The 27,758-nt window shown below is 47.3% G+C and overlaps 1 protein-coding gene across 2 annotated transcripts; it reads left to right on the top strand.

The window, feature by feature from the left end:
• The first annotated feature begins 685 nt into the window (after positions 1–685).
• On the top strand, positions 686–27,758 carry ZNF398 (zinc finger protein 398). 2 transcript variants are annotated; one of them, XM_043464025.1, is made up of 6 exons: positions 686–1,181; positions 4,406–4,762; positions 11,804–11,930; positions 12,813–12,926; positions 20,346–20,459; positions 21,656–27,758. In XM_043464025.1, the coding sequence occupies exons 1-6, from the start codon at positions 1,158–1,160 to the stop codon at positions 22,804–22,806; spliced, it is 1,887 nt and encodes a 628-aa protein (XP_043319960.1). In that variant the 5' UTR covers positions 686–1,157; the 3' UTR covers positions 22,807–27,758. The 2 variants fall into 2 exon arrangements, with proteins under 2 accessions (XP_043319960.1, XP_043319958.1); XM_043464023.1 differs by having other exon boundaries at positions 687–1,181; positions 4,367–4,762.

A 27,758-nucleotide genomic window follows, 5' to 3' on the forward strand; every position in this document is an offset into this window, starting at 1 on the left:
AAAATGTTTCCCTTTGCGGTAGACCTCAAAGGACACACTGCAGGTATAGCTAGTCTAAAAATAGCTTTGTAGGCTCAAGAGTAGGTGGCCCAACAGGACGCTTCTCATACTTTTGAGATTTGCATCTACTCTGCCTGTTAAGGGCATTGACTTGAATCGTTTACTGAAATACAGATTCCGGAGGACTCGAGTCAGGTTCAGCCTGTTTGAAAGGAAGGCTGGGCTGGAAACTCAGTTATGTGTTTTGTTTTGTTTTGTTTTGTTTTTAAACTGTAACACACGCTCTGTCAGCCTGAAATCCACAGCCTTCGCAGATTACACTTAGTTCTTCGCTGTTGGGTAGCACAGACCCAGCAAACCACAACTCCCGTCATCCGAGATATAAGGACCACTGCGGAGTAAGTTTTGGTCTTGACACCGTCCACGTGGGATGGGAACCGCTTCTCCTTGGGAGCCACATCTGCAGTTTCTGCCAGCGATGAACGTCGTCTCCATCACAGATCTTTGTGTCTTGTCCCTCACTCTAACCCAGGGGCTCCGGTCGCCCCGGTCCAGCACCTAGCCCTGGCACTCCGCCCATTTACACCTTCCTGCAACCGGCCGCCCTCCCCCTGGCGCCTCCCCTCAGGCGGGGCCGGCTGATTGGGGTCCAGGAAGAAAAACACTTCCCAGAACGAGCCCCGGTTTGTGGCTGGGCTCCTAGTACCCATCTGTGGAGCACTCTCGGGGGCTCGTGAGAAAACGGGACCCCCTGGGTTCCGCAGCGGAGCCGAACGGAGCCGACCAGAAGCCCGGTGGGGCGCAAGTGGCCGCCGGGGCCGGCAGGGGGCGCGCTGCCGCGGCTGGCGGGCGGCGCGTCTAGGCCCGAGCGGTCCCCGGGGTGCGCTCGGTGCCCACAAAGCGCCAGCTGAGGGGTCGCCGCGGGCCGAGCGAGTGGGGCCGAACCCGCCCGCCACCCGAGCAACGCCGCACGGCTGCCCGCGTCTCCATCGTGTCCCCGCGCCCCGAGCAGGCCGGGCCCGACGGGCGAGCGAGAGCCCGGGCGGGGGAAGGCAGGGCCGGGCGCGCGCCGCCTGCGGAGAGGCCGGGGGGCCGGCCTGTGTGGGGCGGCGGCGGCGGCGGCTACTCCGGCTCCGGGCCGGACAGCGCAGGGGGCCATGGCCGAGGCGGCCCCTGCTCCGGTAAGGGTGGCTCGCGCCGCGTTGAGCGCAACGAGCCCGGGAGGGTCGGGGCGCCTAGGGCTCTGAGACCCGGACCCGAGGGGAGGCGGGGGGAGGGCAGGGAGCCGGCCTCCTGTCAGGCGCGGGGCCGCGGAGTTGGGCGCAGCCCCGACGACTGAGCAGAAGACATCTCTCTTGGGGTCCCGCCGGCAGGGGAGGGCCCAGGAGCTGGGGGAACCCCGACGCCGAGTGCGGGTCTGGGACCGCTCGCTCTCCGCTTCGTGCGGTCTCCGCACCTCCGTGCGAGTCCCCGGCTCCCCATCCCGTTTGGAGGTTTGCAGCAGAGACAGCCTCTTAGCCCAGTGGGAGGGATGAGTTCAGAGACGACCGCCCCACCCGCCCCCGCCTGCTGCCAGCCCCGCTGCAGGACGCGGGGCAGGGGAGGATGGTGGCTTGATTTGATGTTTTCATCAGCCGTTCTCCAGCCCTGGGAGCGGACCCCACAAGAGTCACCCTCGCTGCAGCACCCCCACCCACACCCCGAGCCTCGTGCAGCCCAAAATGCGGGGTGACGGCAAGTTAGGTGTGTTGAAGGACCGCGGGAGCGCAGGGATCCCCAGTACCCAGCGCGTGTCGGGGGATGCCGGACACACAGGAGGCCCTCTGTCGGGTTGCCGAGTGCAGGTTTCCGAGCGCGGGATTACCTTCTGCGCGTTTATTCGTTCAGCGGATGTTTACTGCAGGCCGGCCGCGAGGCCAAGCCGGCTCTATCCGTGGCTAAGCCAGCGGAGCGGGCCGTGACCGTCCCTGCACCCAAGAGCTTCGTGAGAACCAGCCAGGGACGCGTCAATACCAGGACCGGACAGGGGGGCCCAGGATTTGCCGGCTAAGAAGCCTCTGCGCACCCCAAGTTCAGCCATTGTAGTGGCTCAGGAGCCAGACTGGCGTACTGAGTCGCAAAGTGAGAGGAGGAAAAGGGGAGCAGCAGCAATGGGGCGGGGGCCAGAGCAGAGGGGACCTATTTTTCCCCTTTTGGATCTTGTTTTTCCACTATGGTAGAGACGATCGTGTGTCTATGCTAGCCCTGTCCAATAGGAATATAATGGAAGCCATATAGATAACCTTACATTTTCTAGTAGTCACACTTTAAATTTATTTATTTCTTTGTGGTTTTTTTGCCAGACCCTCTGCAGTGAAAGCTGCCGAGGTCAAACCACTAGGCCGGCTGGGAATTCCCAGTCGTCACGTTTTTTAGAAGTAAAAAGAAACAGATGAAATGAACTTTCAGGATAGGTTTTATTTAGCCCCGTGCATGCAAAATATTTCAGTGTGTAGTTAGTATTAAGAAATTATCGATGAAGTTTTACATTTTCCTCCTCATACTGCGTCTTTGAAACCTGGTGTGTATTTTATACTCACTGCACATCTCAATTGAAATAAGGGCATTTCAGGTTTTCAGTAGCCACACATGGCTACCATATTGAACAGTGCAGGTATATCCCATGGAGAACACTCAGGAGGGATTGAAATATTGACTGAAAAAAAAGAGATAAGATCAGTGTATTTTAACATGTGGAAGGAGGTGGCATTCAGAGCACAAGGTTTTGAGTAGGATGAACCTTTTTCCTGAGGAAAGGGAAGAAGAAAGCATATAGACTAAGCCACTGAGTTTGAAGTGAGAAGGAGTGTGAAGAAAAGAGAAAGTTGAGAGAGACTCCCCGGATTCCCACTCTCCAGGGTCTAATTACTCTTAATTCTCAAAGTAGGAGGCCATGTCATCTCCTGAGAGGCAGGGGGCCTGCAGCAAGCAGGAGGCTTACTGCTCAGCCTGCGATCCCTGAACCAGCAGTGTTGGCATCACCTGGGAGCTCGTTTAAAATGCAGACTCTCAGTTTTCCTCCCAGACCTACTGAGTCAGAGTCTGCATTTTAAGGGGATCTCCAGATGTGCTCGTTAGTTTGAGAAGCGCTTTACGGCAAGTTAAAGAAGGCCAGGGGCTTGTAGTGGCCAGTCTGTGGATAGGAAAAGAAACGTGGTGGTGGGGGGCAGAAACCAGACAGTGTGGTGTTCCTGCTGAGCTTAGAGACCAGGAGTGCGTGGTGACACCAGTTTACCCTGTTGTGCGACTTCATTTCCTTGGGCTTCCCAGCCTCCTTCCAGGAACAGAGAATAAGAACAATTGATTCAAAGCTGGAAGTTAGCCGAGCCGCTGAGGCAGAAAGAGAAGTGAAGGGTTGAAGTTAGCTGAAATAATCAGCCAAGGAAGAAAGCAAAGCCTGGAGCAGGCCAGTAAACCAGAAGCAGATGGAAGAGTCAAGGGTTCAATGGGATCACAGAGCAGGTGAAAGGAGAATAAGGTTGTGGGAGAGATCAGAGGTTGTGGCCAGAGATCAGGTTATCAGATTCATAGTCGGAAGGCTTTACAGAGATCATCCTTGTCCAACCTCCTCTATGTTGTAGGAATTTCATTTTTTAAAAAAATACACTCATGTTTCAAAGTATGCTCAAAGTATGCTCAAAGTGATCGGGGGAGCGGGGGAGCCTGTTATTTTCTTGGAAAGACCTAGTTCCATACTCATTTATACAGATCAAAGTTTCCCTTCCCAAAAATTGAATGTTGGTTCTAGTTCTGTCTGCCCTCTGGAGTAACACAGGGTGGATCAGATTAAACAAGTCTGTTCAGCCTTTGGTTTTATAACTTGCAAGTGTTAGAAAAGAACCACCATGTTTTCTCCACGTGCAGCATTCATAGCTTATTCAACTACTACTGCCTGATATGGCTGTGGCTGTCAGCCAGGTGGTGGACAAGGCCAGAGCGTAAGTCAGTAAAGAAGGGGTTTATCAGAGGGCACGGAGCTCAGTGAGACCTGGAGAGATCCTGGTGCGCTTCGAGCTTTTGCAGAGGCAGAGGATGCCACCGCAGCCTGGCCCCTGGGCGGCCGGCTCAGGGCCTTCCACCCCAGGGAATGCCCCAGGCCGCTGCTTGGTCCAGTTTCACCTGGTCACTGTCTTAGCTCATCCACCCCTGAGTTCTCTTGGCTTTTGGTGCCGCTGAGCTCCACAAAGATGAGGCTTGAGCAGGCAGTACTAAACCTGTACTTAGAGTAATCGCGACTGGCCACGGAAGCAGCGCTTGTATGATTTTGCTTTGGATTAGGGCCCCTTCTAACCCTCGATGTCTCCTCCCGTCTCCCCACCACGCACAGACTTCCGAGTGGGATTCCGAATGCCTTACCTCCCTGCAGGCGCTCCCTCTCCCCGCAGCCCCAGCGGCAAACGAAGCTCACTTGCAGACCGCGGCCATCTCCCTGTGGACGGTGGTGGCGGCTGTGCAGGCCATTGAGAGAAAGGTGGAAGTCCATAGCCGGCGACTGCTGCACCTGGAAGGCCGGACCGGCACGGCAGAGAAGAAGCTGGCCAGCTGTGAGAAGACAGTGGCGGATCTCGGAAACCAGCTGGAGGGCAAGTGGGCCGTGCTGGGGACCCTGCTCCAGGAGTACGGGCTGCTGCAGAGGCGGCTGGAGAACTTGGAGAACCTGCTGAGGAACAGGAACTTCTGGATCCTGCGGCTGCCCCCGGGCATCAAAGGAGACATTCCAAAGGTAAGCCTTGCACTGCTCTTGGGGGGTGCAAGCCCTCGTCCTTATTGTCGTTCAGTCGCTCGGTCGTGTCTGACTCTGCGACCCCATGGACTGCACCATGCCAGGCTTCCCTGTCCTTCACCATCTCCTGGAGCTTGCTCCAACTCTTGTCCATTGAGTCGGTGATGCCATCCGACCATCTCATCCTCTGTTGTCCCCTCATCCTTAGACTGTTAGTAACAGGCGGTCTTGGTCAATCAGTGAGGCCGAAGTCACCAGGAAGTGGCTCTCTGTGTCTGTCTATTTGGGAAGCATTCCATGTTCAGTTTACATGTTCTGATCATGGGAAATGTCAGACTTCAGACTGGAAGACTCTTCTTAGCCCAAAGTTGGCTATCCGGCAGATGGATTTTTTTTTTTCTTCTTTCTCCTACCCATTATCCCCAAGTCACTTTTTTTCTGTATTAATCTGTCCGCTGCAGTCTTGATTGGAAACAAAATTAAATATCATTGAAATCAGTCAATTTGAACTTGTTGGCAATTCCAGATTAAAAAAAAAAAAAAAAGAGGACAGAGGAGTGAGATGTAGAATCAAATGGTTGGTGTAAGGATGGGGGGCTGTCTGTGGGGCTAGGATCCATGGGGGGCCTGTCCTTCACCCTTTACACGGTGCGCTGTCCTGCTCAGGCCCGGCCTCTCCGGAGGGAATAGCCCATAAAGCAACAGGAAATAAACACCATTCTTGAGTTCTGGAAGACAGAGACAGCTAGTTTCCAAACATGCCCGTTTATTTATTCATTCATTCAACAAGTATTTCTTGAACATGTACTGTTGGCTTGGTATCTAGTTCTCGAAGGCACAGCAGTGAACAATTCATGCAAGCTCCCCTGGAGCTTAAATTTTAGGGGGAAAGACAGTACAAACAAACAAAATAAATCCATTTAAGGGCCTCAGTAAAAAATGAAAGTGTTATCTGGTGATTTCTTTTTTAGATTGGATGTCAGAGAAGGTCTAGTAGAGGAGCTAGTATTTAGGCTGAGAGTAAATGACAGGAAGGACCCTACTGGGAGAAGGTCTGAGCGAGAACCTTCCAGGCAGAAAGAATACCTGGTGCCAAGTCCCAAAGGCACAAACAAACTTGGAACACCGAGAGGAAGGAAAAAGGCCAACCGGCTGGTTTGCTGTGAACAAGTAGAGCATGGCCAGAGACAAAGGCGGTGACTCGTTTAGGGCAGGGTTTTTCAGCCCTGGTTCTACAGGAGTCATCTGGGAGACTTTGAAAATTCTGATGGGCATCATGTCTGGATGTTCTAACTTAGCAGGTTGAGGATGGGGCCTAACCATTGATCTTAAAACTCCATAGACGATTCTAACATGCGACTCTGGTTGTAAACCACCAATGTAGGGCCTTGGAGACCAAGGTGAGGAATGTGGTCTTTATCTGAATTAGAATGAGAAGGTTGGAAGGTTTTAAGTGGAGGAGTTATATCTGGTTTATATTCTGAAAGAATCTCTTTGACCGCTCTGTGAAGAATGGCTCATAGGGGTAAGAACAGAAGCAGGGGGCAAACTGTAAGGCAGCCGTCAGGGCAGGAGGGCCAAGGGTGACTTTGCTGAGGGTAACAGCAGTGCAGAGGGAGACAAGCATGCAGATTGAGGACGTTTTGACGGTACAGTTGACAGTAAGATTTACTGATGGGAACTAGGGAATGAGGAATTAAGAACAATAGTAATTATAAATTTACTGCGTGATAATTTCTGAGCACTTACTGTTGTAAGTACTTTGGTTACTTTCATAAGAAGCCTAACTTGAGCCCAAGCTCATGCAGTCAGTAAATGTAAATAGCGGAGTTAGATTGTGACCCAGTTGGCTCCAGAGCAGGTGGTCTCAACCACGGACTCTTAGGTTTTTGACTTGGAGGTCTGGGCGGATGGTCTTGGTGTTTACGGAGGGAAGGAATTAGTGCCCCTTTGGCAGCATTAAGTTTGAGATGCCTGGGATATGTTCAGGAGTGGTGCTAAGTGGTCTCTGAAGCTCAAAAGTGAGAAATATTTGGAAATCATTGATGTGCAGATTGTATCGTAAGTCATGAAGCCAGAAGTGATGACCTCAGGAGAGAAGGTGGAGAGGCAGGAGAAAAGAGTCCAAGGACCAAGCACCAGGGGAGGGAGTGGCGGCCAGTGAGTGTGTGGGTCACAGGGTCAAGGGACAGTGGTCGTGTGGGCAGATATGTTGCTGAGAGGTCTAGAAAGATGAGGATGGTGAATGCAGTTTGACAACACAACTTTGCTGGGGACCTTGCAAGAGCTGTTGCAGGGCAGAGAGTGGGGGATAGAGGACTGAGCGTGGGGTCAGGGGGCAAACAGAGAAGATGGAGACTTCCTCAAGGTACAGGGGTGAGCAGGTGGCCGGGAGGGTCAGACTCAGCCTCAGAGAGAGCCTTCCTCACTGTGTGTATGGTGTGTGTACCTGGGCACCTCCCAGAGTTCTTGGGAGTAATTTAAACTTGGTGTTGGGCCATAAGAATAGCAGAGAAGGTAAGTTAAAGCTACTTACTATCTTACCTAGGTAAATGGATAGTATCTAAACTGTCCTTCTTAAACTTCAAATTTGTATATAAAATCATGTGATTCCTCTCAAAGATTATTTCATGAAATTAAAATATATAGAAGATTTACCAGTTTGAAATATGGGCCACAGGGACACTTTCGTGTCCTTGATTTGTTGAAAACGCTCCTACTCTGACCTTATTTTTGAATGCCACGTTCAAAATAATTCTCCCTCAAAAATCATTTCTTCATTTTAATTTTTATAATTGTGGTAAAATATATGTGACATAAAATTGACCATTTTAGGGGAGAGGGAGTAAAAGAAAAAATATTTACCATTTTAGCCATTTTAAATGGACGGTTCAGTGGCATTAAGTACATTTCCCTCTTAGGCATCTATCACCAGCATCCGTCTTCAGAGCGTCTTCATTTTGCAAAACTTGAGTGATGTACCTATAGATCCTCCCAGGACCCCCTCCCCTAGCCCCTGGTGACCCCCGTCCTGCTTTCCATCTCTGTGACTCTGTCCGCTCCAGGTCCTCATCTAGGTGGGCTCGTACTGTATCTGTTTCCTTGTGAGGGAATATTTCCCTGGGCATGACACCGTCAAGATTAATCCATGTCAGGGCAGGTGTCAGAACTGCCTTTTTAAGGCTGAGTAATAGTCCACTTCTCCCACAGTGTCAAAGGCACCAGTTCTTTTTTTCATTACATCAAATGTCATTGGTGAAAAGTTTAATAACAAATCAATTCTCGTTTGTAAGGAATAGTTTTTTTTCTCTCTCTGGAAGCTTTTATCTTCTATTTGTACTTGTTATGTCTTGGGTGTAGGTCTTTTAAAATTTATGTTGGGCACTTGGTGTCACCTTTCACAATCAGAAGACTGATTTTCCGCTCTGGGAAATTTTCTTCTGTGATTCTATTTTTACAATCTTTTGTTTCCCCCGTCCGCATTTTTTTTTTTCTGTTCTCTTTGTGGAATTACTGTTTGACAGATGATGGATTCTTGTCTTTATCTCTTTAACTTTTCCTTCATATTTTTCACCTTTTAAACTGGAGTTCTGTTACTTTTCCTTCCAACCTTTCTCATTTTAACAATTATATATTTAATTGTAAAGAATATTTATTTTCTCCTTTTTTAAACCAGCCTGAATTTTTCTTTTTTAATGGATGTAATATCTACTTGAATGTCTCTGTGAATATGTGTTCAGTTCAGTTCAATTCAGTCACTCAGTCGTGTCCGACTTTTTGCGACCACATGAACCACAGCATGCCAGGCCTCCCTGTCCATCACCAACTCCCAGAGTTCACCCAAACCCATGTCCATTGAGTCGGTGATGCCATCCAGCCATCTCATCCTCTGTTGTCCCCTTCTCCTTCTCCCCTCAATCTTTCCCAGCATCAGGGTCTTTTCAAATGAGTCAGCTCTTTGCATCAGGTGGCCAAAGTATTGGAGTTTCAGCTTCAGCATCAGTCCTTCCAATGAATATTCAGGACTGATCTCCTTTAGGATGGACTGGTTGGATCTCCTTGCAGTCCAAGGGAGTCTCAAGAGTCTTCTCCAACACCACAGTTCAAAAGCATCAATTCTTCGGTGCTCAGCTTTCATTATAGTCCAACTCTCACATCCATACATGACCACTGGAAAAACCATAGCTTTGACTAGACGGACGTTTGTTGGCAAAGTAATGTCTCTGCTTTTCAATATGCTATCTAGGTTGGTCATAACTTTCCTTCAGCTTTTAAAAATTTTTTTTAATCTAGGATTTCTTTGCAGTGTATGTTCATCTTGATGCTGTTAATTTTACTTGTTTATTCATTCATTTATTTTATTTTTTGGCTGCACTCTGGAGCACAGACTCTAGGCACATGGCCTTCAGTAGCTGCTGCACTCAGGCTCAGCAGTTGTGACTTGCTGGCTCTAGGGCATGCGGGCTTCAGTAGTTGTGACACATGGGTTCAGTAGTTGTGGCACATGGGCTCATTTCTCCACAACATGTGGAATCTTCCCAGACCAGGGATCGAACCCATGGCCTTTGCATTGGCAGGTGGATTCTTAACACTGTACCACCAGGGAAGTCCAGTTTTACTTTTTTTTTTTTAATATTTGTTTAGCGGCAGTGAGTCTCAGTTGCGGCTCACACTCTTAGTTGCAGCATGTGGGATCTAGTTCCCAGACCAGGGATCAAACCTGGGCCCTCTGCATTTGGGAGCATGGAGTCTCAGCCCCTGGACCACCAGGGAAGTCCCAGTTTTATTTTTTTAATATTGAGTGATCCTTGGTTGGTTGTTCATATGTATAAGCGAAGGATTTGGTTAATAGGGTAATTAGAGGAAGCTTGCATTTTTCTCTACCACCGTGTCAGCCTTTTTAACCAAAGGATCTTTCCTTTGCACGAGAGGCTCTCCCCTTAGATGCCCCATGTAGGTGGGCTTTGCTTTAGGGTGCCATGCAAGGAGCAAACAAGCAGTGTGGGGGCCACTCAGAGGCCAGGAGTGAGGCAGGACTCTTAAGTTGTCAGCCCCACACCAGGACCCCATACTGTCTCCAGACAGGTTTTTTAATTTCTTCAGAGATGAGGTCTGGGTTTTAGCTTTGGGGTAAATGCTGCTTTACCAGGGCTGATGAGGACAAGAGAGGGGGCCCTGCTGTCCCGAAGATAGACCTTCAGACTGCAGTTTCTAACCGCTGTTGCTCCTACCAGTGTCTCTGCCAGCTTTGGGCTTGCAGTTCTCTGCATTCCTCGCTGCAGTCCTTCCCTGTGCGTTGTCAGAGGCGCCTCTTCCTCGAACCCCAGGCCCCAGCCCTGGCGCATCCTCTAGGTCTCAGTGAGAAGCTCGTCAGAAATTCTGATCGGGGACACCCTCTCCTTCTTGTTCTTGGTACCGTTACTGATATTTAGTCCCTCCTGGTCTGACTTACTGTCATCTCAGTGATGGGTGGGAAAGGCAGTACCTGTGTGTCTAGTTCACCGTCTTGAACCGGAAACCCACCCTGATCCTTCATTTTTGCCATCGTTTTATCATATGTGTTTCTGTTGTAAACCTTCACAAATCTTTCGTGTAGTGAGGTTAGATAAAACTTGACTATTGAGTTTGTCTACATTTGCCCTCAGCTTGATTTTAGATGCTGAGCAGGATGTGAAATGAGTAGTTTACGATGCTAGTAGTTCCTAAGGAACAAAATTTATGGTTGATGACACAGATGAAGCAATTAGAAAATGTAATTGCCTCACAGAATTGTATAGACCTTTATATTTTAAAGGATATGTGAAGTTTATGATGATGAGTATCTTTTTATTGAATTTTTTAATTTGGGGAGGAAAAAAATACACACACACACACATATATATGTATATATATATATGAAGTTACCAGGAGTCTTTCATCCTGTTTTTTATGGCTTTAATCTCTCTCAAATCCTTATGGTATTACTAGTAAGGTTTTTATATATAAGATTCTGTTGCCTAGGTATTTCTATTTTTTTCCACAGTCATTTTCCCCCTCTTTTCATTTTAGTCTTTCTTAATCATGCTGTAGGATTTCTCTCAGTGGTCACTGGTATTTATAAGTTAACTCATATTTAAGAATAAAACTGTGGAAAGCTCACAAGTGGGTGAAGGAAGAATGAGCTGTTATGATGATGGCAGAAGTAGAGAAGCTTTACACTAGGTGACAGTGCCCACACCTGGTACCTTAACACCCCAGGCCCCTCTTGGATTTCTCTACAGAGGGACATATCCATTTGCCTATGGATAAGCTCCTAGCTTTGAGCAACATTATGCTGGAAGGTGGGGTTCCTTATGACCATTCCCTTCATACAACCTCGACTCCAGCTAGGCAGAATCCATAATTGTTCTCTGAATGCATTCTCTCATTTTCCACGCTTAAGTGTTTTTCCCGTTCCTGTTAGGCCTGTTTGTAACCTACCTGTCTATTAGGACTGACCAAAATCCCACCTTTTCTAGACTTAGTCCAGCCTCTTTATAGCTGTTTCCAAAATCTGTTGTCCAGGTCATTAAGCTGAATATAGTCGTATGCTTCTTTTAGACTGAAACTGTATATTTATAATTTTGCTGCTTAAGATAAGCCTCGTACTTCATGGATATTCACTATAGGCTCTGTTCTGTGAATTAAATACTGCTTTGCATTTGTACCTCTCTCTGTCGGTGACTAAAACACACAGCCTTAAAGTTTGTCACAGTGAAAACGTCATCAACTCTTGGAGGTTAGATCTGTGTCTTAAGTTTTGCCTGTATCCTTTCGGCATCTCACATAGGTTTTTTGTAACTAGTAGGCATATATATAGTTGGAGACGGAAGTGGCAACCCACTCCAGTATTCTTGCCTGGAGAATCCCATGGACAGAGGAACCTGGCTGGCTACAGCCCTAGGGTTGCACAGAGTTGGACACAACTGAAGCTACTTAGCATGCATGGAGGTAGAGATGTGTTTGTAGTAGAGTGCTTGAATTGCAGTGAAAGAAACTAACCCCAATGTATTATAATTGCAGGTGCCTGTGACATTCGATGATATCTCCATCTATTTTTCCACTCCAGAATGGGAAAAATTAGAAGAATGGCAAAAGGAACTTTACAAGAATATCATGAAGGGCAACTATGAGTCTCTCATCTCCATGGGTGAGGCTAAGTTGGCACCGTTTGAATGAGGGGACTTGAATGGGAAGTCTCAGAGCAATCCCTTTTCCTCCAGTGTCCTCATTTTCCCTCTGTCCTCATACATTTCTGGTTCCAAGCCACCAAGATGTTCAGTTCAGCCTTGCTAAATAGGAAGTCACAGTTTCGCCTTCTGCCAAGTCAAGGGGCAGAGGGTGAAGTTCAAGGTTGTGGGTGTGCCAGCTGCAGTGGTCTCCATGGTGTCCTTCCTGTTTATGGCCTCGCCTCTCCTCACTGAGGCGCACGCGCTCTTAGTCCATGGAGGCGGCAGTCTGGCCATCCGTGGGCCTCGCCTCTCCTCGCTGAGGCGCCCTCAGTCTTACTCCATGGCGGCGGCAGTCCGTGGCCTCGCCTGTCCTCGCTGAGGCGCCCTCACTCATACTCTGTGGAGGTGGTAGTCGGTGCTCAAGGAGCACATGAGCCTTTCCCACACATCACCTCTCCTCTCACCGCTTTCCCAATAGACACCAGCCATGGTTGGAGGTGAATGGATGGGGAGAACGGTTAGACCAGCGGTCCCCACCTTTTTTGACAACAGGAACCGGTTTATTGGAAGAAGACAGTTTTTCCACGGAAGGGGTTGGGGCTCATGTTTCAGGTGGTAATGTGAGTGATGGGGAGCAGCAGATGAAACTTCACTCGCTCACCCGCTGCTCACCTCCTGCTGTACGGCCTGGTTCTTAACAGGCCACAGACTGGTCCCGGACCAGGCCTTGGGGACCCATGTGCTAGACTCAAAGAAGTTCCCTGGGACTGTGGGCCTCACCGCCTTCAGTTCAGCTTCGATGGCTGTTATCATCCTCACTGATCACTTGTCATACCCTCTTTCCCATTTTCCTCTCCTAGATTATGCCATGAATCAACCCGATGTCTTATCTCAGATTCAGCCAGAAGGAGACCGTAATACAGAGGACCAGGCTGGGCAAGAGGAGAGTGGGATTCCCACGGACCCCAGCGAAGGTGAGTGGAGAAGAGATATCCACCTCTTGTCTCCGTTTCCTGGTCAGAGGTGACGGCTTGGAGCTAAGGTAAGCAGGACTTGGGGCTTCTGGAGCCTCTCGGTCCTAAAGCAAGGAGACTGTGAATGGGTCAGCAGGCCCTGGAAATCACCTTGTCCAAAGCCTTCACCCATCAGTAGCACATGCCTGAGACTATTGAGGGAGCATGTGTCCAGCTGTTCAGAAGTGTTGAGGGGATGGGAGTCTGCATGGTCCCTCAGGAATGCACTTAAAGGGCAGACCTGATGATGTCCACCTGGGCACAGTGAATTTTGCCCAGTCTGGGAGCCAGTTATCACTAACTAACTCTGCCTAGGTTTTTTTTTTCTGGTTGGCAGCTATTTGATATTGTGTGGGAAAGACTGCTAGCCCAAGTCCAGTTGTTATTTCTCTCAAGTCCCATCTGTTATCAGAAAAATTTCATATAGATTTTGTTTGCTAGATAGAAATTTCATCCTCCAGACATCTCTGTGAGATGAATATCTCTGACAACCCACCCCCATTCCATGCACTGTTATTTTTTCTAACATTTTACTATGAAAATTTTCAGTCAGAGAAGTTGAAGTAATTTTGCAACGAACACTGAGATACCAGTCACTTAGATTCTATCACTAACATTTTATTCTACTTCTTATTACATGTGTGTCCATCTCTGCATCCCTCTGTCCATCCATCAATACATCCTCTTTTCTGTGTATTTTAAAATCAGTGCAGATAGCAAGACATTTCCTCCTAACTAGTTCAGCATGGATATCATTAACCTAGAGTTCAATATTTGTTTATATATTTTGTGATATACATTTTATATACAATGAAATACTCAAATCTCAAGTGAACTTTCTCTGAATTTTGAGGAATGTATATGTCTGCCACACATTGTTTTTAAGAATGTGTAGGTGATTATATTTAGGCAGTGTAACAGATTGAATTTTATTAATCTCTATACCTTGGATATAAATAGTGAGTCTAAAATCACATCACAAATAAAGATGGGTTATTTGATTGCAGAAAAATTCATTATTGGAAGTGGCTCCTTGGTCAACTTTATTAGTTACCTGACATAGACCTCAGTGAGAAAATGAGTATATCATTTTATTGTTTGGGGATGAATGGAAAAGGTGTAAGTAAATTGGTTTGTGATGATACTTGAAAGTTTCATTTAGCTGCCTTTTTGTCAATTTATTTTTACCTTGGTTTTTAAGACTCCATTTGTGGGTAGTCACCTTTTATGCTTTAATACATTTTTACTTAAAATTAACAGTGTAAGCATTTAATTTATTTAATACTCTGGTTTTATTCTTTGGAATTTTAGTTTGCATTGGTAATTACCAGCCTAGGTATTTACCTGAACTTAAAGATAGGATTCATAGAATTTAGACTGATCAATATATAGCATTTAAAAAAAAATCATACATGTCTAACCTTTAGAACCCTTAATATTTTCCCCCTTTTAGGTTTAATTATATTTTCATGACTTTTTATTCATTTAATTCAATTGTTTTCTTTTGGTTGTTCAAATTGTCAACAACTGACTTTTAAACCATCTCCTGTGTCCTTTTAGTACTGCCTCAATACCTGTTTTCATTAAAAAAAAAAAAAAAAAAAAGTTCCAGACTCTGTTGGGGTTTCTGAGACTTCTCCTACACTCAGTAATTGCTGGGAGAAGACATGGGCCCCAGCATATAGTCATGCTTAGGGCTGAGATTTATTACAGCGAAAAGACACAAAGCAAAATCAGCAAAGACCAAAGGTGCTCAGGGTGCAGTCTGGAGGGAACCGGGGGCCAGCTTCAGGGCCCCCTTTCAGTAGCGCCTCATAGACCACACTTAATTCCTCCAGCAACAAGCTGTGGCAACACACATGAGTGTCGTCTCCCAGAGAAACTCTCCGGAGACTCAGCACCCCAGGCTGGTCCCGTAGGCCTCCTCTGTCTGACATTTTCTGAGATTCCAGACTCCCAGAAGGGGAGTGGATCTTCAGCATAAACCACGCTGTGCAAACAGCTGAGACCCAGCGAGGCACTCTTAACATTGAGGAGAGCCTGAGATCAGCACAGGAACTGCTTGTCAGCCAAGTGCCAGCTTTGGGAGCAGGCCTTCCAAGGACAGGCAGTCTCAGGCCTGCTGTGTTAACATGGGCCTACTTTAGATTTTCCTTCTCCCAACATATTAAAAACGTCCTGGTTCCTTTCAGTGGAGAATAGTGTTACCTGTCTAGCCGTCAAGGTGCCTAAGAGACTGTCCACATGGATGCCAGGTGGATACTAATGCTGGGCCACTTTAGAGACAGGACTAATCAAATATTTTTTTCACTGATTATTCTTCACTCTGTTTATATCATTTTCCCCATCTTGTTCTAATAGGAAAAGAAAAGAAGAAAAACTTCTCATTATTGAGCAAGCAGCTGCCCTCTTCTTTAACATCATCATCTTTTTAAAGTTAAAAATTTTTTTTTAAATTTTATTTATCTATATATTTTTGGCTGTGCTGGGTCTTTGTTGCTGTGCCGGCTCTTCTCTAGTTGCAGCCAACGAGGACTGCTCTCTAGTTGCGGTTTGAGGGTTTCTTATTGCCGTGGCTTCTCTTGTTGCAGAGCACGGGCTCTGGGGCACTTGGGCTTCAGTAATGGCGGCTCCCAGGCTCTAGAGCACAGAATCAGTAGTTGTGGCACAGAGGATTAGTTGCTTCTCAGCATGTGGGATCCTCCCAGATCAAGGATCAAACCCATTTCTCCTTCATTGGTAGCTGGATTCTTTACCACTGATCCACCAGGGAGGCCCTTCAAAATTAATTTTAACACACTTTGTAATTTGTTAGTAGACCAGTATGTTTATATTAAAATATTGATGTATTTTTAGAAACAATTTTCTAAAATATGTTTGGATTTTATCCATATTTCTTATAAAGCCCATATTTTGTTATCTTACTCCATTTTAGAGCTTTAGGAAGAACTGTGCATTGTAATTAAGTAAAAATATATACAGGTAGAATAGATTTGGGGATAGTAAGCATACCATGTGGCACCCCCTCCTTTTTATGTCCAAATATCTTGGAATTCATTTTATATTCTGTTGTAGTCACCATTGTCTGAATCTGATGAAGGAAAATAAATTATGATTCCTTCCAGGAAGCAGTCATTGGTGCCTCGTATTTTAGATAAAATTGCTTCCAATTAGTAGAAAATAGTAGTGAATGAGAGAATGCAGAAAAATATAAACCTGAGATTTTCTGAAATTCTTCTTTGTTACTAGGGCCAAAATGCAGACCAGCTGTGTATGTGTGTGTGGCCATTATTTGGTCACTGATAGTTGTAATATTGAACTCCAGTATTTCAGAATTCTTTGGAGAAAAGCCTTAACTAAGAAGTTCAGACAGAATAATAACTAAAAGCCTATTATCTAGCCCTTCTTCTAGTTTGGAAGCCTTGGACCTGAGCCAAGATTCTAGAAAAGTAAAATAAATTCATTCCCAAACTTGCAGCCCAAAGGAGACTTCTTTGCTCATCATTGATTAGGGTGCATCACCCTTATCTCCTTTGTCACTGCTCACTCTTGTCCATCAAGACCATCTTTTCCTAAACAAAATCAGTGACTAAGACATCCCAGTGTGATAAACTCTTTATTTTTGTTTAGCCTACATGCAGACAAGAATTACCCTGGAAATAAAACTTAGCTTAGTACACAAATACACAACATAGTCACCTACTGTGTTATAGTTCCATATCTGCTTCCTGAAAGTTGCAAAAAGAGTTTTGTATCTTTACCAACAGTAGTTTCATGTACCGGGCATTTTCATTGTTGCTTAAGAATTCATATCTCAGCATCAGTTCTAACTCACTCAGTTCATAATACCTTTGTACACATCCCAGAACCTCGAGGCTCCAGCTCCTTCTCAGACAGCTTGGGCCCTACCTGCTTAAAGCACACATGATAACATTCAACCAGCATAGACATTAAAATTTTATGTTTTCTTGTGATCCACCTTTCTATTTTAACCACCTCTCGAACCTAAAACCTCAGCATTTCTCTGTTTCCTCTTACCTGATCAGTATTTTCAGTTTCTCTCTTCTCTGGCTTTCCCCAAAGCCTGCTGCTTGCATGAACCAATGGTTTTACTTTTCTTCTGTGTCTCCTTAAGTGTCCACTGTTACGGTCCCCCAGGCCTGTGAGGAGGTACTCCAGGTGCCCTTGTGGCTGGGCCAGCAGTCGCCCTTCTGTCACCAGGCAGGTGACTGCGCGAGGCCCCCTGACCACTCCAGTTCTCCTGCTCCTCTCACTTCCGAAAGGTGCTCAGTCCTACACTCCCATCACTCCCGCCGAGTGTAGTAGACACACCTATTACATGCACTCAGTGACAGCAGTGCTAAGACCCAGCTATTTAACAAAATAAACATTCACTTCATTGTACTAACCTAGTTAGAACTTTAGCATCAGTATTCAGGGAGACCCCGGCTTACGTTCCCGGGGCTCCCCAGGTTCAGTGAAGGCATACTGAACCAGTGACGGTAACAACAGTAACCACTCCCATTTCTGGAGAACTGACTTGTTGTTTCAGTCCTCCTTAGCTTTTACGGTTGGCTGCTGACTAATACTGTAACAAACGATTGGAAGGACTCCACATGCCCATCAGGGGAGATGCTGAATGCACAGTGGTGCAGCTACAGAAAGGAATGAGGAGGGTCTGTGTATACTGCTGCAGACATGCATCCCGGAATATATTGTGAAGTAAAAAATGAAGGTCCGAGACAATTGGTGTAGTATGCTTCTTAAAGAGGGAAAAAATGAAGATGTATGGAGGATTAAAACAAAAGTCAAGGAGGATGGCTACCTATACAAGGAAAGAGACTAGAGATGGAAGCTAGATCTCTCTGAATGTATATGATACTTTTGATTTTGGAGCCTTGTAAATAATTTACATAAAAAATAAGATATAAAATCAAACACATGCTGAAAAAACTAAACTGTATACCACAAAAAATCTTAAATTGAGTCCATATTTTTGTTAATAATACTGGTATAGTTTTGAAATGTACATTCAGATAAAGCAAACATGCAGTGTTATTAGGAACCAAGATTCTAAGAGAGAGAACAGATACAAGTATTAAATCAAAGCAGTTAAACACTGTAGTTTTAAATATGGTCATAAATATTAATATAAACTGATTATATTTTGTTTTTCTAAATGGTATTTTATAGCTCTGTCTGTTGAAAAGACCTAGAAGCAGTGACAACCTATTAACAGTTGGCATCCTATCATCCAGATTGTGGTCTCTAAATTTCCATTTCTCAGATTATTGATTGTGTGCTTGGAGCAGAAAACATACAAGATGAATCTGGTCTAGTTTGTTATACCAGAAATGAAGGAAACTAGATATTTGATGATGAGAAAAGACATAGAACTGATCTGAAGGGGCTCCTCCTAGCCCAAAAGGGACAATTTGAGCATTAAAAAGAATAATGACTTGAACTTACTTCTGGGACAGAAACAGATTCACAGACACAGAAAACAAATTTAATGTTACCAAAGGAATTAGTCAGGGGTGGGGAGAAGGAGATAAATCAGGAGTTTGGGATTAACATATACACACTACTATATATAAAATAGAAAAACAACAAGGACCTACTGTATAATGCAGGAAACTATATTCAGTACCTTGTATTAACCGATAATGGAAAAGAATCTGATAAAAAATACATATATATATGTATAACTGAATCACTTTACTGTATATCTGAAACTAACACAACATTGTAAATTAATCATACTCAGTTTTAAAAATGGTTACAGAAAAGAATAATGACTGCAATGGATTGAAACTCACCAAATATATAACATTCTATGAGTTCATTATGATAAACTAAAGAAAAAATAGTCAAAACCACTTGCATCACATTTGGAGGTTCTAGCACACTAACTCGTTATTTAGAAGATTGATGAATGAAGCAGTTAACATATATACATATATATATATATATATATATGTATATATGTTTATAAAATCTTGGAGGAAAAAAAGATAAGGTTGGACTGTGGTTAGTACACTTCAGCCTTGTAGCTCAAAGTAGGAAGTTGGAAAGGCAGCCCACAATGTGCACAGAACCCTGTCTTCTCCTGTCTGCATAACCTGACAGTCTGTTGGGCCTTGTCCAGCCTCTTATTTCTGCTTTGTGTATACCTTTAGATCCCAGCAGTCTCTAACTGATTTAAAAGGCATTGAGCAATAACAGTGAGTTCTGTTCATTTGCTAGGAATAAAACCATAACCTGCATACAAGGCTTTTTTGATAAATAATATAGAGAGCTTGAATTAACTCTCTGGACCCTGTCAATGTGCCAGCTTGTTCTTTTAGGCCAAAAAAGGCTATATAGACCTTGGCTGGAATAGCAAGCACAGCTGTTTCTGTACTGATCAAATGAGGCATGTTATGTGCAAAATCTTTAGAGGCTGTTCTTTTTTATTTTCCAAAAGAATCCCCAAGGCCTGAGGAACTTGCAAATACTATTCTCCCTACTCTCAGGGTTTGGGAAACAAAAACCTGTGTCATTAATAAGCAAAAGTAATGTGCTGTCTTGAACGTGGAATTGAGAACCTGAAAAATGTTTCTGAGCAATCAGATCTGTGCTTAAACCTGATTTTGTAATTCTGATAATATATTTGTTTTTAAATTAACATTCTTAAAAAGTTTTTGGTCAATCTTGTTTGTTTGGTTGTTGGGTTTTTTTTTCTGTATTTTAAAGTAAACCTTTGATAATATAGTGTTTCATTATAAGTGTTACCTTACTGGAAATTTACTTAACCTCTGTGGGCCCCCCTCTAACTTAAATGGAGAGGCGATCCCCTGCTTTCTTATCTCATAAAAATGCTGTGAGAGAAAAATGTGAAAACACTCTGAAAGTAAGTGTGCTGATGAAATGAAAGGTACTCATGCTTCTAGATGATTTTAGGATGTCATCTCCAAAATAAAAATTTTGATTTGTTTTGAAGGGTTGGGAAGGTCCCATGGAGAAGGGCATGGCAACCCACTCCAGTATTCCTGCCTGGAGAATCCCATGGACAGAGAAGCCAGGCAGGCCACAGTCCATGGGGTCGCAAAGAGTCGGACACGACTGAGCGACTATCACTTTCACTTTTCACCACCAAAAATAGTGAATCAAGGTGAGTCTATCATGGAAAGATTCATACATTTGGTTTCATTTTGAATTGGTTCTCTGGATGTTATATGTGTTTTTGTTTTTTTAAGGCTGATTTTGTTTTGTTGTTAATAGTTAATTAGAGATAAATATTGGGGGAAAATGTAGTATTCAGCACACCAGCATGATTATTTCCACTTTCTGAGTCAAGTCCTGAAGACATTTCTCTTCCCCCGACCCCCCCACAAACAGAGCCTGGCATTTCGACATCAGATATTCTGTCTTGGATTAAACAAGAGGAAGAGACCCAGGTTGGTGCTCCACAGGAGCCCAAGGAGAGTGACATGTGCAAAGGCAACTATGCTGGTGAGTACTGAGCCTCCCAGACCCAGAGTATGGCAAGACCACCGAGTAGAAACCGCAGGGGAAGTGGGGTTGTGGAGGCAAGGAAGTGGGTGAGGAATGAGAAACGGGGCGGGAGGGGAGGCTTGTTCAAGTAAGAAATGAAACTGAAATCCAACTAAGATAAATTTTAAGTGAGAAAACACACTCTTAAGTGTGAAGACAAATTAGAATTGTCAGAGGAAGAAAAGGAAGTACACGCGGATGAAAAGTATGAGGGTAGAGTAGGGCAGAAGAACATTGGAGGATCGCGTAGAGAGGACCACAGCGGGAGGGGGTAGGGGAGACAAGCTGAGGCACAATTGAGGGTGTCAGTGAGGAGCTCTCCCTAAGGACAAAACCAGGACGGGAGAACCACCTGTCTTCTAAGACACTTAGCGGCGTCTGTATTTTGCCATCTGAACAGAAGAGAATCTCAAGGTCAGGGGAGACACAATGGTTCATGCAACTGAATGCAACCTATTAATCTTCTGTGCTCTGCTCAGACCCTGGAAAATAAAAATTAAAAGAGAAAAAGAGTTTCTGCTCTTCCATAAGTTTTGTTGGAGGGACACATTTCAGTACTAGGCATGCCTATTATTAAACGTCAAGGGTGTGTGGGATGGATGACATACACAAGAAATAAGGAGTCTGGAGGACATTCCATCAGTTATCCTTTAGGTATTTAGATAAAGCCTGAGAAGACGTGACGCTGGAACTGGCCTTAGAAAACCGGTACCAAGTGCTTGGGTGTAACCTAGGAAGCTGGGAATGGAGGGGTGCATTCTACAGAAGGAGGGCAGGGTGAGCAAAGACACAGGAGCAGAAATGTGTGCTGTATTTTCCAAAAGATAAAGGGACAGAGAGCTATATTGAGGGGTTTATATCTGACGGAGTAAGGAGGAACAGGATTAGATAAAAAGATGATTTTAGGCCTGGTCACAACAGGCAACAGAGAACACCTGAGTGTGTGCGCCAGGACACTGAAAGTCGCTGGAAAGAGGGATGCCAGGTCCCTTCCTGTCCAAACGGAAGCACCGCAGAGGTTCAGTAGCAACTCTCCGGTGATGGGCCGGTTTCAGCCCTCTGCTGACTTCCTGCTCTGCGCCGGGCAGGGACCCGGGAGAGCTGTGGGGGGGCCCGGGGGGTGGCCGGGTGTGACCCTGAGCCCTTTCTTGCAGACGAAGAGCTGGTCATCAAGGCTGAAGGCCTCGCCAGAGCTTCCCTGTGCCCCGAGGTGCCTGTCGCCTTCGCTTCTCCACCAGCAGCCGCAGCTAAGGAGCCGTTCCCAGACGTGGCCTTCAAGAGCCCGCAGTCCGCGCCCCTGGCGCCATTTGGACGTCCAGCCGCCGACCTGGCGGAGGCCTCGGAGGGACAAGTGACCTTCACGCAGCTGGGCACCTACCCGCTGCCGCCCCCGGCCGGGGAGCCGGTCTTCTCCTGCCACCACTGCGGCAAGAGCCTCAGCCAGGACCTCCTGCTGACCCACCAGTGCGGCCCTCCTGGCGAGCACGCCGCCCCCTGTGCCCAGTGTCCCAAGCACTTGCCCCCACCGGCCGACGGCGGCCCCCCGGCCCCCGCCCGCGAGACGCCCCCCACCTGCCCGCACTGCGCCAGGACCTTCACGCATCCGTCCCGACTCACTTACCACCTTCGAGTCCACAACAGCGCCGAGCGCCCCTTCCCCTGCCCCGACTGCCCCAAGCGCTTCGCTGACCAGGCGCGCCTGGCCAGCCACCGGCGAGCGCACGCCAGCGAGCGGCCCTTCCGCTGCGCGCAGTGCGGCCGCAGCTTCAGCCTGAAGATCAGCCTGCTGCTGCACCAACGCGGCCACGCGCAGGAGCGGCCCTTCTCCTGCCCACAGTGCGGCATTGACTTCAACGGCCACTCGGCCCTCATCCGCCACCAGATGATCCACACGGGCGAGCGGCCCTACCCCTGCCCCGACTGCAGCAAGAGCTTCATGCGCAAGGAGCACCTGCTCAACCACCGGCGGCTGCACACGGGCGAGCGGCCCTTCAGCTGCACGCACTGCGGCAAGAGCTTCATCCGCAAGCACCACCTGATGAAGCACCAGCGCATCCACACGGGCGAGCGGCCCTACCCCTGCGCCCAGTGCGGCCGCAGCTTCCGCTACAAGCAGACGCTCAAGGACCACCTGCGCGCGGGCCACGGGGGCAGCTGCGGCGGGGACCGGGACCCCTCTGGACCGCCGCCGGACCCCCCGGGGCCCCTCCTACCCGGGCTGGAAGCCTCGGGCCTGGGCGTCAACCCCGAAGGTCTGGAGGCCAATCAGTGGTATGGGGAAGGCAGTGGGGGAGGGGTTTTGTAAAGCTGTCTCCTTTCAGGGTTATCTGTGTGGGCAGGGTAGGGGCAAGAGGAAAGCCCCGCCACCCCGCACCTCGTGGTGAGGACTGCTTGGCACGTCGAGGAATGTCGGGTCCTGAACGCTTGATTAGAGCCGAGCTTGAGTTTCGGAACTTCACAAGAGCACCACGTTGCGAAACCCAGGAAGACCTGGAAGAAAGCCCAGCTTCCCCATCTTTTCAAAAAAAATATGACCTAAGCAGAAGTTAGAAGAATGTCTCAGAGAGGTTGGAAAGCAAGGTTCAGCCTCTGGTGACCCATCACAGGTTATGTTGAGAGTGGTTGAGCTCTGTGTAGAGTCAGGTGCATGGAAGAGCCTCCAAGCCCTGGAGCCCATTGTGAGGCAGAGAATGTTTGCCTGAACCTTCCTCACTTCCTTGGTGGTGTGATGGCTGCTGGAAGCCAGTGCCCAAGCCCTCCCCCCTTCTCCTGCTCCCCTAGCAGAGCTCCAGTGTCCTGCCCCGCCCGAAAAGATGACTCAAGACTGCCTTCCTAGGTCTCCCAGAGTAATCCTTCTAATATATTTTGTTTAATATTGAGTGAGCAAAAATCTTGACGTTAAAAGCTTCCTAAGGAGAACAATTCTTTCATTAGCTTAATTCGAAGCATCCAGGCTTTTACTGCCATTTAAGCTACTAGAAAGCTTTGCCAAGGTCCTGGTTAAAAACTTGGAGGCAGGATATGCAGCCCCAGCTTTAAAAGCTAGAGATCCCAGGGAAATGACAGAAAAACCTAGAGTTTGTGCCTGAACCATGTTCCTCAGAGCCACTTATATGTCATATTATTCCTTATCGTTTCAAAGCCAGTAAGCTGGCTTTTCCATTCCTGGTGTGTGATATTCTGACAATCATCAACGGAAAAGGCTACAGTACCTTCTAGAAGCATTATAGAGTCCTGGAAAGTGCCCACGGCCTCTCAGCTTTCACTTCCTCAGTAGTGAGATGACAGTTACAGTGCAGGTTTTTTGAGCTGGCATTGCCTGCTCACGACCCGCCCCCGGTGACGGACAGATTGAGGGGCTTCATAGACCCCTGAGAGCTAAGCACCAGATGGGGCGAGGGCAGCCTGGCAGCTTCTTGCCGCTGGCTTTGCTTCTGGGGAACTTTGCCACCGTGTGTACCTTTGTGAGGGTCAGTCAGTCACCAGGAAGCGTCTGAGCCTGGTCCCACTCCTAAGCGACTCTGCAGTTGGGCCAATTTCCCTTTACAGATCTCACAGTTTCATCTGCAGTATGAGGCTGGTGAAAGGAAAAAAGTGAACCTTTAGGATTAAAAAATACATATATTGTGGTACATTCCTTCTCCTGCCAAAATCCTATCTCTATCTCTGGCTGTTATCCAGGGAAAGCAAAATAAGACAGCAAAATCAAGGCAGAGATGTTCTTGCTGAAACTTGACTGAAATCAGTTTGATTTGTTGTTGACTCTCGGTTGGAGACTGGGATAGAAGACAATAGCGCAGAAGCCCCAAGTCCTGGGCAGAAAAGTTGTTTGTACCTCTGGTGCTCTCCTGTTTCCCCGGAACCTCCCTATCGTGACTGGGACAAGGTCTGCGAGTATTTAAGCAAGACACTCTTGACAAATGGTAAGGAAAGGACCCGTTTTCCCCCTTGTCACCCAAGCCCACACTTCACCCTGCCTAGTTATGTGTGACCGCACTAGGAAAAAGTGTCAGCCCAGCCAGCTTGGCTCCCGGGAGGGCTCTATCTGAACATGCTGCTCTCTAGGATAATCACATGTATAAAATATCTGCTCTGTGACATTCACAACACCAGGCATCACAGAAGGCCTAAGAAATGTGTGTGAGACCTAGTCCCTTGTCGTAACTTACAGTCTGAAGGCAAGTGTATGGGACATGCTGAGGGAGATGATGAACAGAACTTTGACATACCGGATTGAAGAGTTTTCTAGCTAGAACCTGGATCCAATACCATGGAAACTGGGGGGTCCTGGGGATCTCAGAGCCCGAGTTCCAGCTTCACGGGTAACCACCTCCCAGCCAGGAACCCGAGACTGAGATCCAGCTCTGGTTTGCATCTCCCTAACGAAAAGGAAGAGGAGTCACGGTGCTGGCCCCCTGGGAGGCTCCTTTCTGAAGACGCGGACTTGCATGTTCTCCAGGGGTTGCCGGAGAAGACACCCCTGCCTGCACTAGATGTGGCGCTGGACGAAATGACCTGGAGAATCCTCTTTTACTCGAAGGTTTCCTGAGGACACAGAGCTTATTAATGAAAGAGACCTGGGGATTGAAATGCTGCAGAGAGGCCCCACAGTCCCTGTTGCAAGGAACTCCAGCCAGCCGGGACCCACAGTTTGGCAAGAAGTGAACAGAGTTCACATACCCATGAGGCAAGAGCCATGAAGCTGAGTGAAAGGGAATGGCAGGGTCAAGCCAGAAAGATAGAAGTGGAGGTTATCCATTCGCCAACCATCAAACAGACCAGGGGTGCAGCCACTGTACCTTCTTGTCTCCTTTCCCTCCCCCAGTCTTCTCACCACGTAGAAATCCAGGCCGGGTCTAAATTAGAATTTGTTTGCTTGAGGTGCAAAAGTAGATAAGTTAAAAAAAAAAAAAAAGACCACTGGGAAAGATAAGTCCAACAGAGAGGTTCCAGTGTGTGGAGAAACTTAGCTCATCAGGGGCTTCTGAGACAAACCATACCCTTAACAGTATCTGAGGATTGGTCGTCCCGACTGGACTCAGTAGGAAGGAGGAAAACTGAGAAACGTGCACTCCATCAGTCTGCCCTCTGGCTGGGAAGTGTGTACTGTCACACACCAACAGGCACCATCTCTGCGGAGTGGATCCAGCTGTTGACTGTAACCAGATTCATGCTTTGCTTCCTTACTAGATTTTTCGTTATCACCGTAAGATGAACCTCTGGTTCTGCTGCTGATGTGAACTTAAATGGAGTTTACTGTCTGGAAAGTGAAAGAAGATGACTCTGATCTTTCATGCTGGGTGTTTGTTACTAGAATGCCCTAGCCGGGCTCTGGCTGCTTGATATAACTTCCTAGCAGTGCTTTACAGAACTTCTCTTGCCATTAATAATAGCCTGCAGACACTTCCCATTGGGGGGACTCCGCTGGGCTTCTTTCTGGAGCATTTTTAAATATTTGGGTATCCATGGCTATCTCAGCCAGAACCAGACTCTAGAGCTTACCTGGGAGTAATAAATGTTTACTGTCTCAGTCTTAGAAAGTCTGGTTGATAAGAGAGAACCCGAGTCCCTTTATTTGTTCACTCCAAATGGGATAGAGAACCCACATTTCCGCTCACATGTCCTCTGGAGGAGGAGCAGAACACACTGTCTCCCCGCCCCCCCCATCCCACACTGTAGCTTCTTAAACAATGAAAAGCACCCTCCTCAGCTGCCTGAGGACCACTGAGAAGCGGGGAGAAGTCAGACTCTCCCAGAATGTTCTCACAGGCCAGGAACTCTGTTACCCTCAGCGCCATGGTCTCTGCTCTTGGTGGAAACCTTTGACCGTGCTCTCTTCATCCTACAAAGGAAGCAGTCTTCTCACGGGGTTTTACACAGAGGACATTCTTTGACTTGGGGAGTGTCAGATTCTTACAAGCGGAAGATCCTCCAGTTGGGGCACATGGGTGGGAGATGGGGGCAGGGAGTACTCAGGCCCCACAAGGACACGTCTCGTAGGTTAGTGCAGCTTAGTGGTGTAGGGCATGGGTTCGGCCCAGACCTAGCCGAGTCCTGACGTGGTAAGAAGTGACATAACTATTTAATCATCATGAGTCTAGTTTTCGTATCTGTAGCATAGAATGATGCTAGGTCTTGGACGTGTCAGGGTTTGGGGGGAACCTGTGAAAGTACTTGGCACAGAGCCTGGCACGCAGAGGTGTCAGATTGGCAGCGGTCAGGAAAGGTGCAGGCCAACCAGAGGGGGGACTGATGGCACACTGCAGAAGCGCATGACCACCTGATGACTTAGCTCCTGCCTCCCATCTGTTGCTTCCATTTAGACTGTTCTTTTGCTCTTACCTTTTCTGTATCTCCTGGCTCCCTTAAGTTTGTGTGTGCTGTGACTCCAGCTGGTTCAGATTCTAAGATGTGGACTGTGGCCCTTCTCCTCTTGTAATGTGTGTATGTGTGTGCTCAGCTGCGTCCGACTCTTTGCAACTCCACGGACTGTAGCCCACCAGGCCCCTCTGTCCGTGGGGTTTTCCAGGCAAGAATACTGGAGTGGGTTACCATTTCCTACTCCAGGTGCTCTTCTCAACCCCAGAATCAAACCCTCATCTCTTGCATCCCCTGCACGGCAGGCGGATTCTTTACCACTGCCCCGGGGGCTTCCCTTCCTCTTCCTAGGCCAGGCCACTGAGGTCTCCAGCCCGCCCTTGGACTGGCTGCCCTTGGGTCAGTTCTCATCTTGGCTCAGTCAGCCATGTCGGGAGGGAGGGTCCTAGGTCCCTCCACGGGATCTGGGGCTGGTAGACCCTCTTGGGAATGGGCTGACGGTGGGGCGTTTCCAGTACTGCCTGGAGAGGAAAGACTCTGCTTCCCCTGTGTCGGTCTTCCCTGAAAGACTTCTGCTCCAGCAGCACCACGCAGACCAGAGCTCATGGCCGGTGCAGAATGGACCTGGAGGTGCTGTCCCTGTTATCTTGCAAAAGAAGTAATTTGTTACTTTCTGGGGTGTTATTCCTCCTTCCCAGCCAGGCTCCACTTCCTTTTCAAATAGGTGACTCAGGCCATAATTCTATCTCTACACACATACACAATGACTTTTGTCACATTGCCTCTTGAAAACAAAAAATTACTCCGCCCCTTAAGACCAACCCCCTCTAAAGAATACAGAGAGATACAGTCAAATCAGAGAGGACTCAAAAGCACTGTCCTGTAATGTTCGTAAAATTGCCAGGTTACATTTCCAATAAAATATCTGATAAAACCTCA

This window comes from Cervus canadensis, chromosome 3 (assembly GCF_019320065.1).
Source record: "Cervus canadensis isolate Bull #8, Minnesota chromosome 3, ASM1932006v1, whole genome shotgun sequence".
Taxonomy (NCBI): Eukaryota; Metazoa; Chordata; class Mammalia; order Artiodactyla; family Cervidae; genus Cervus; species Cervus canadensis.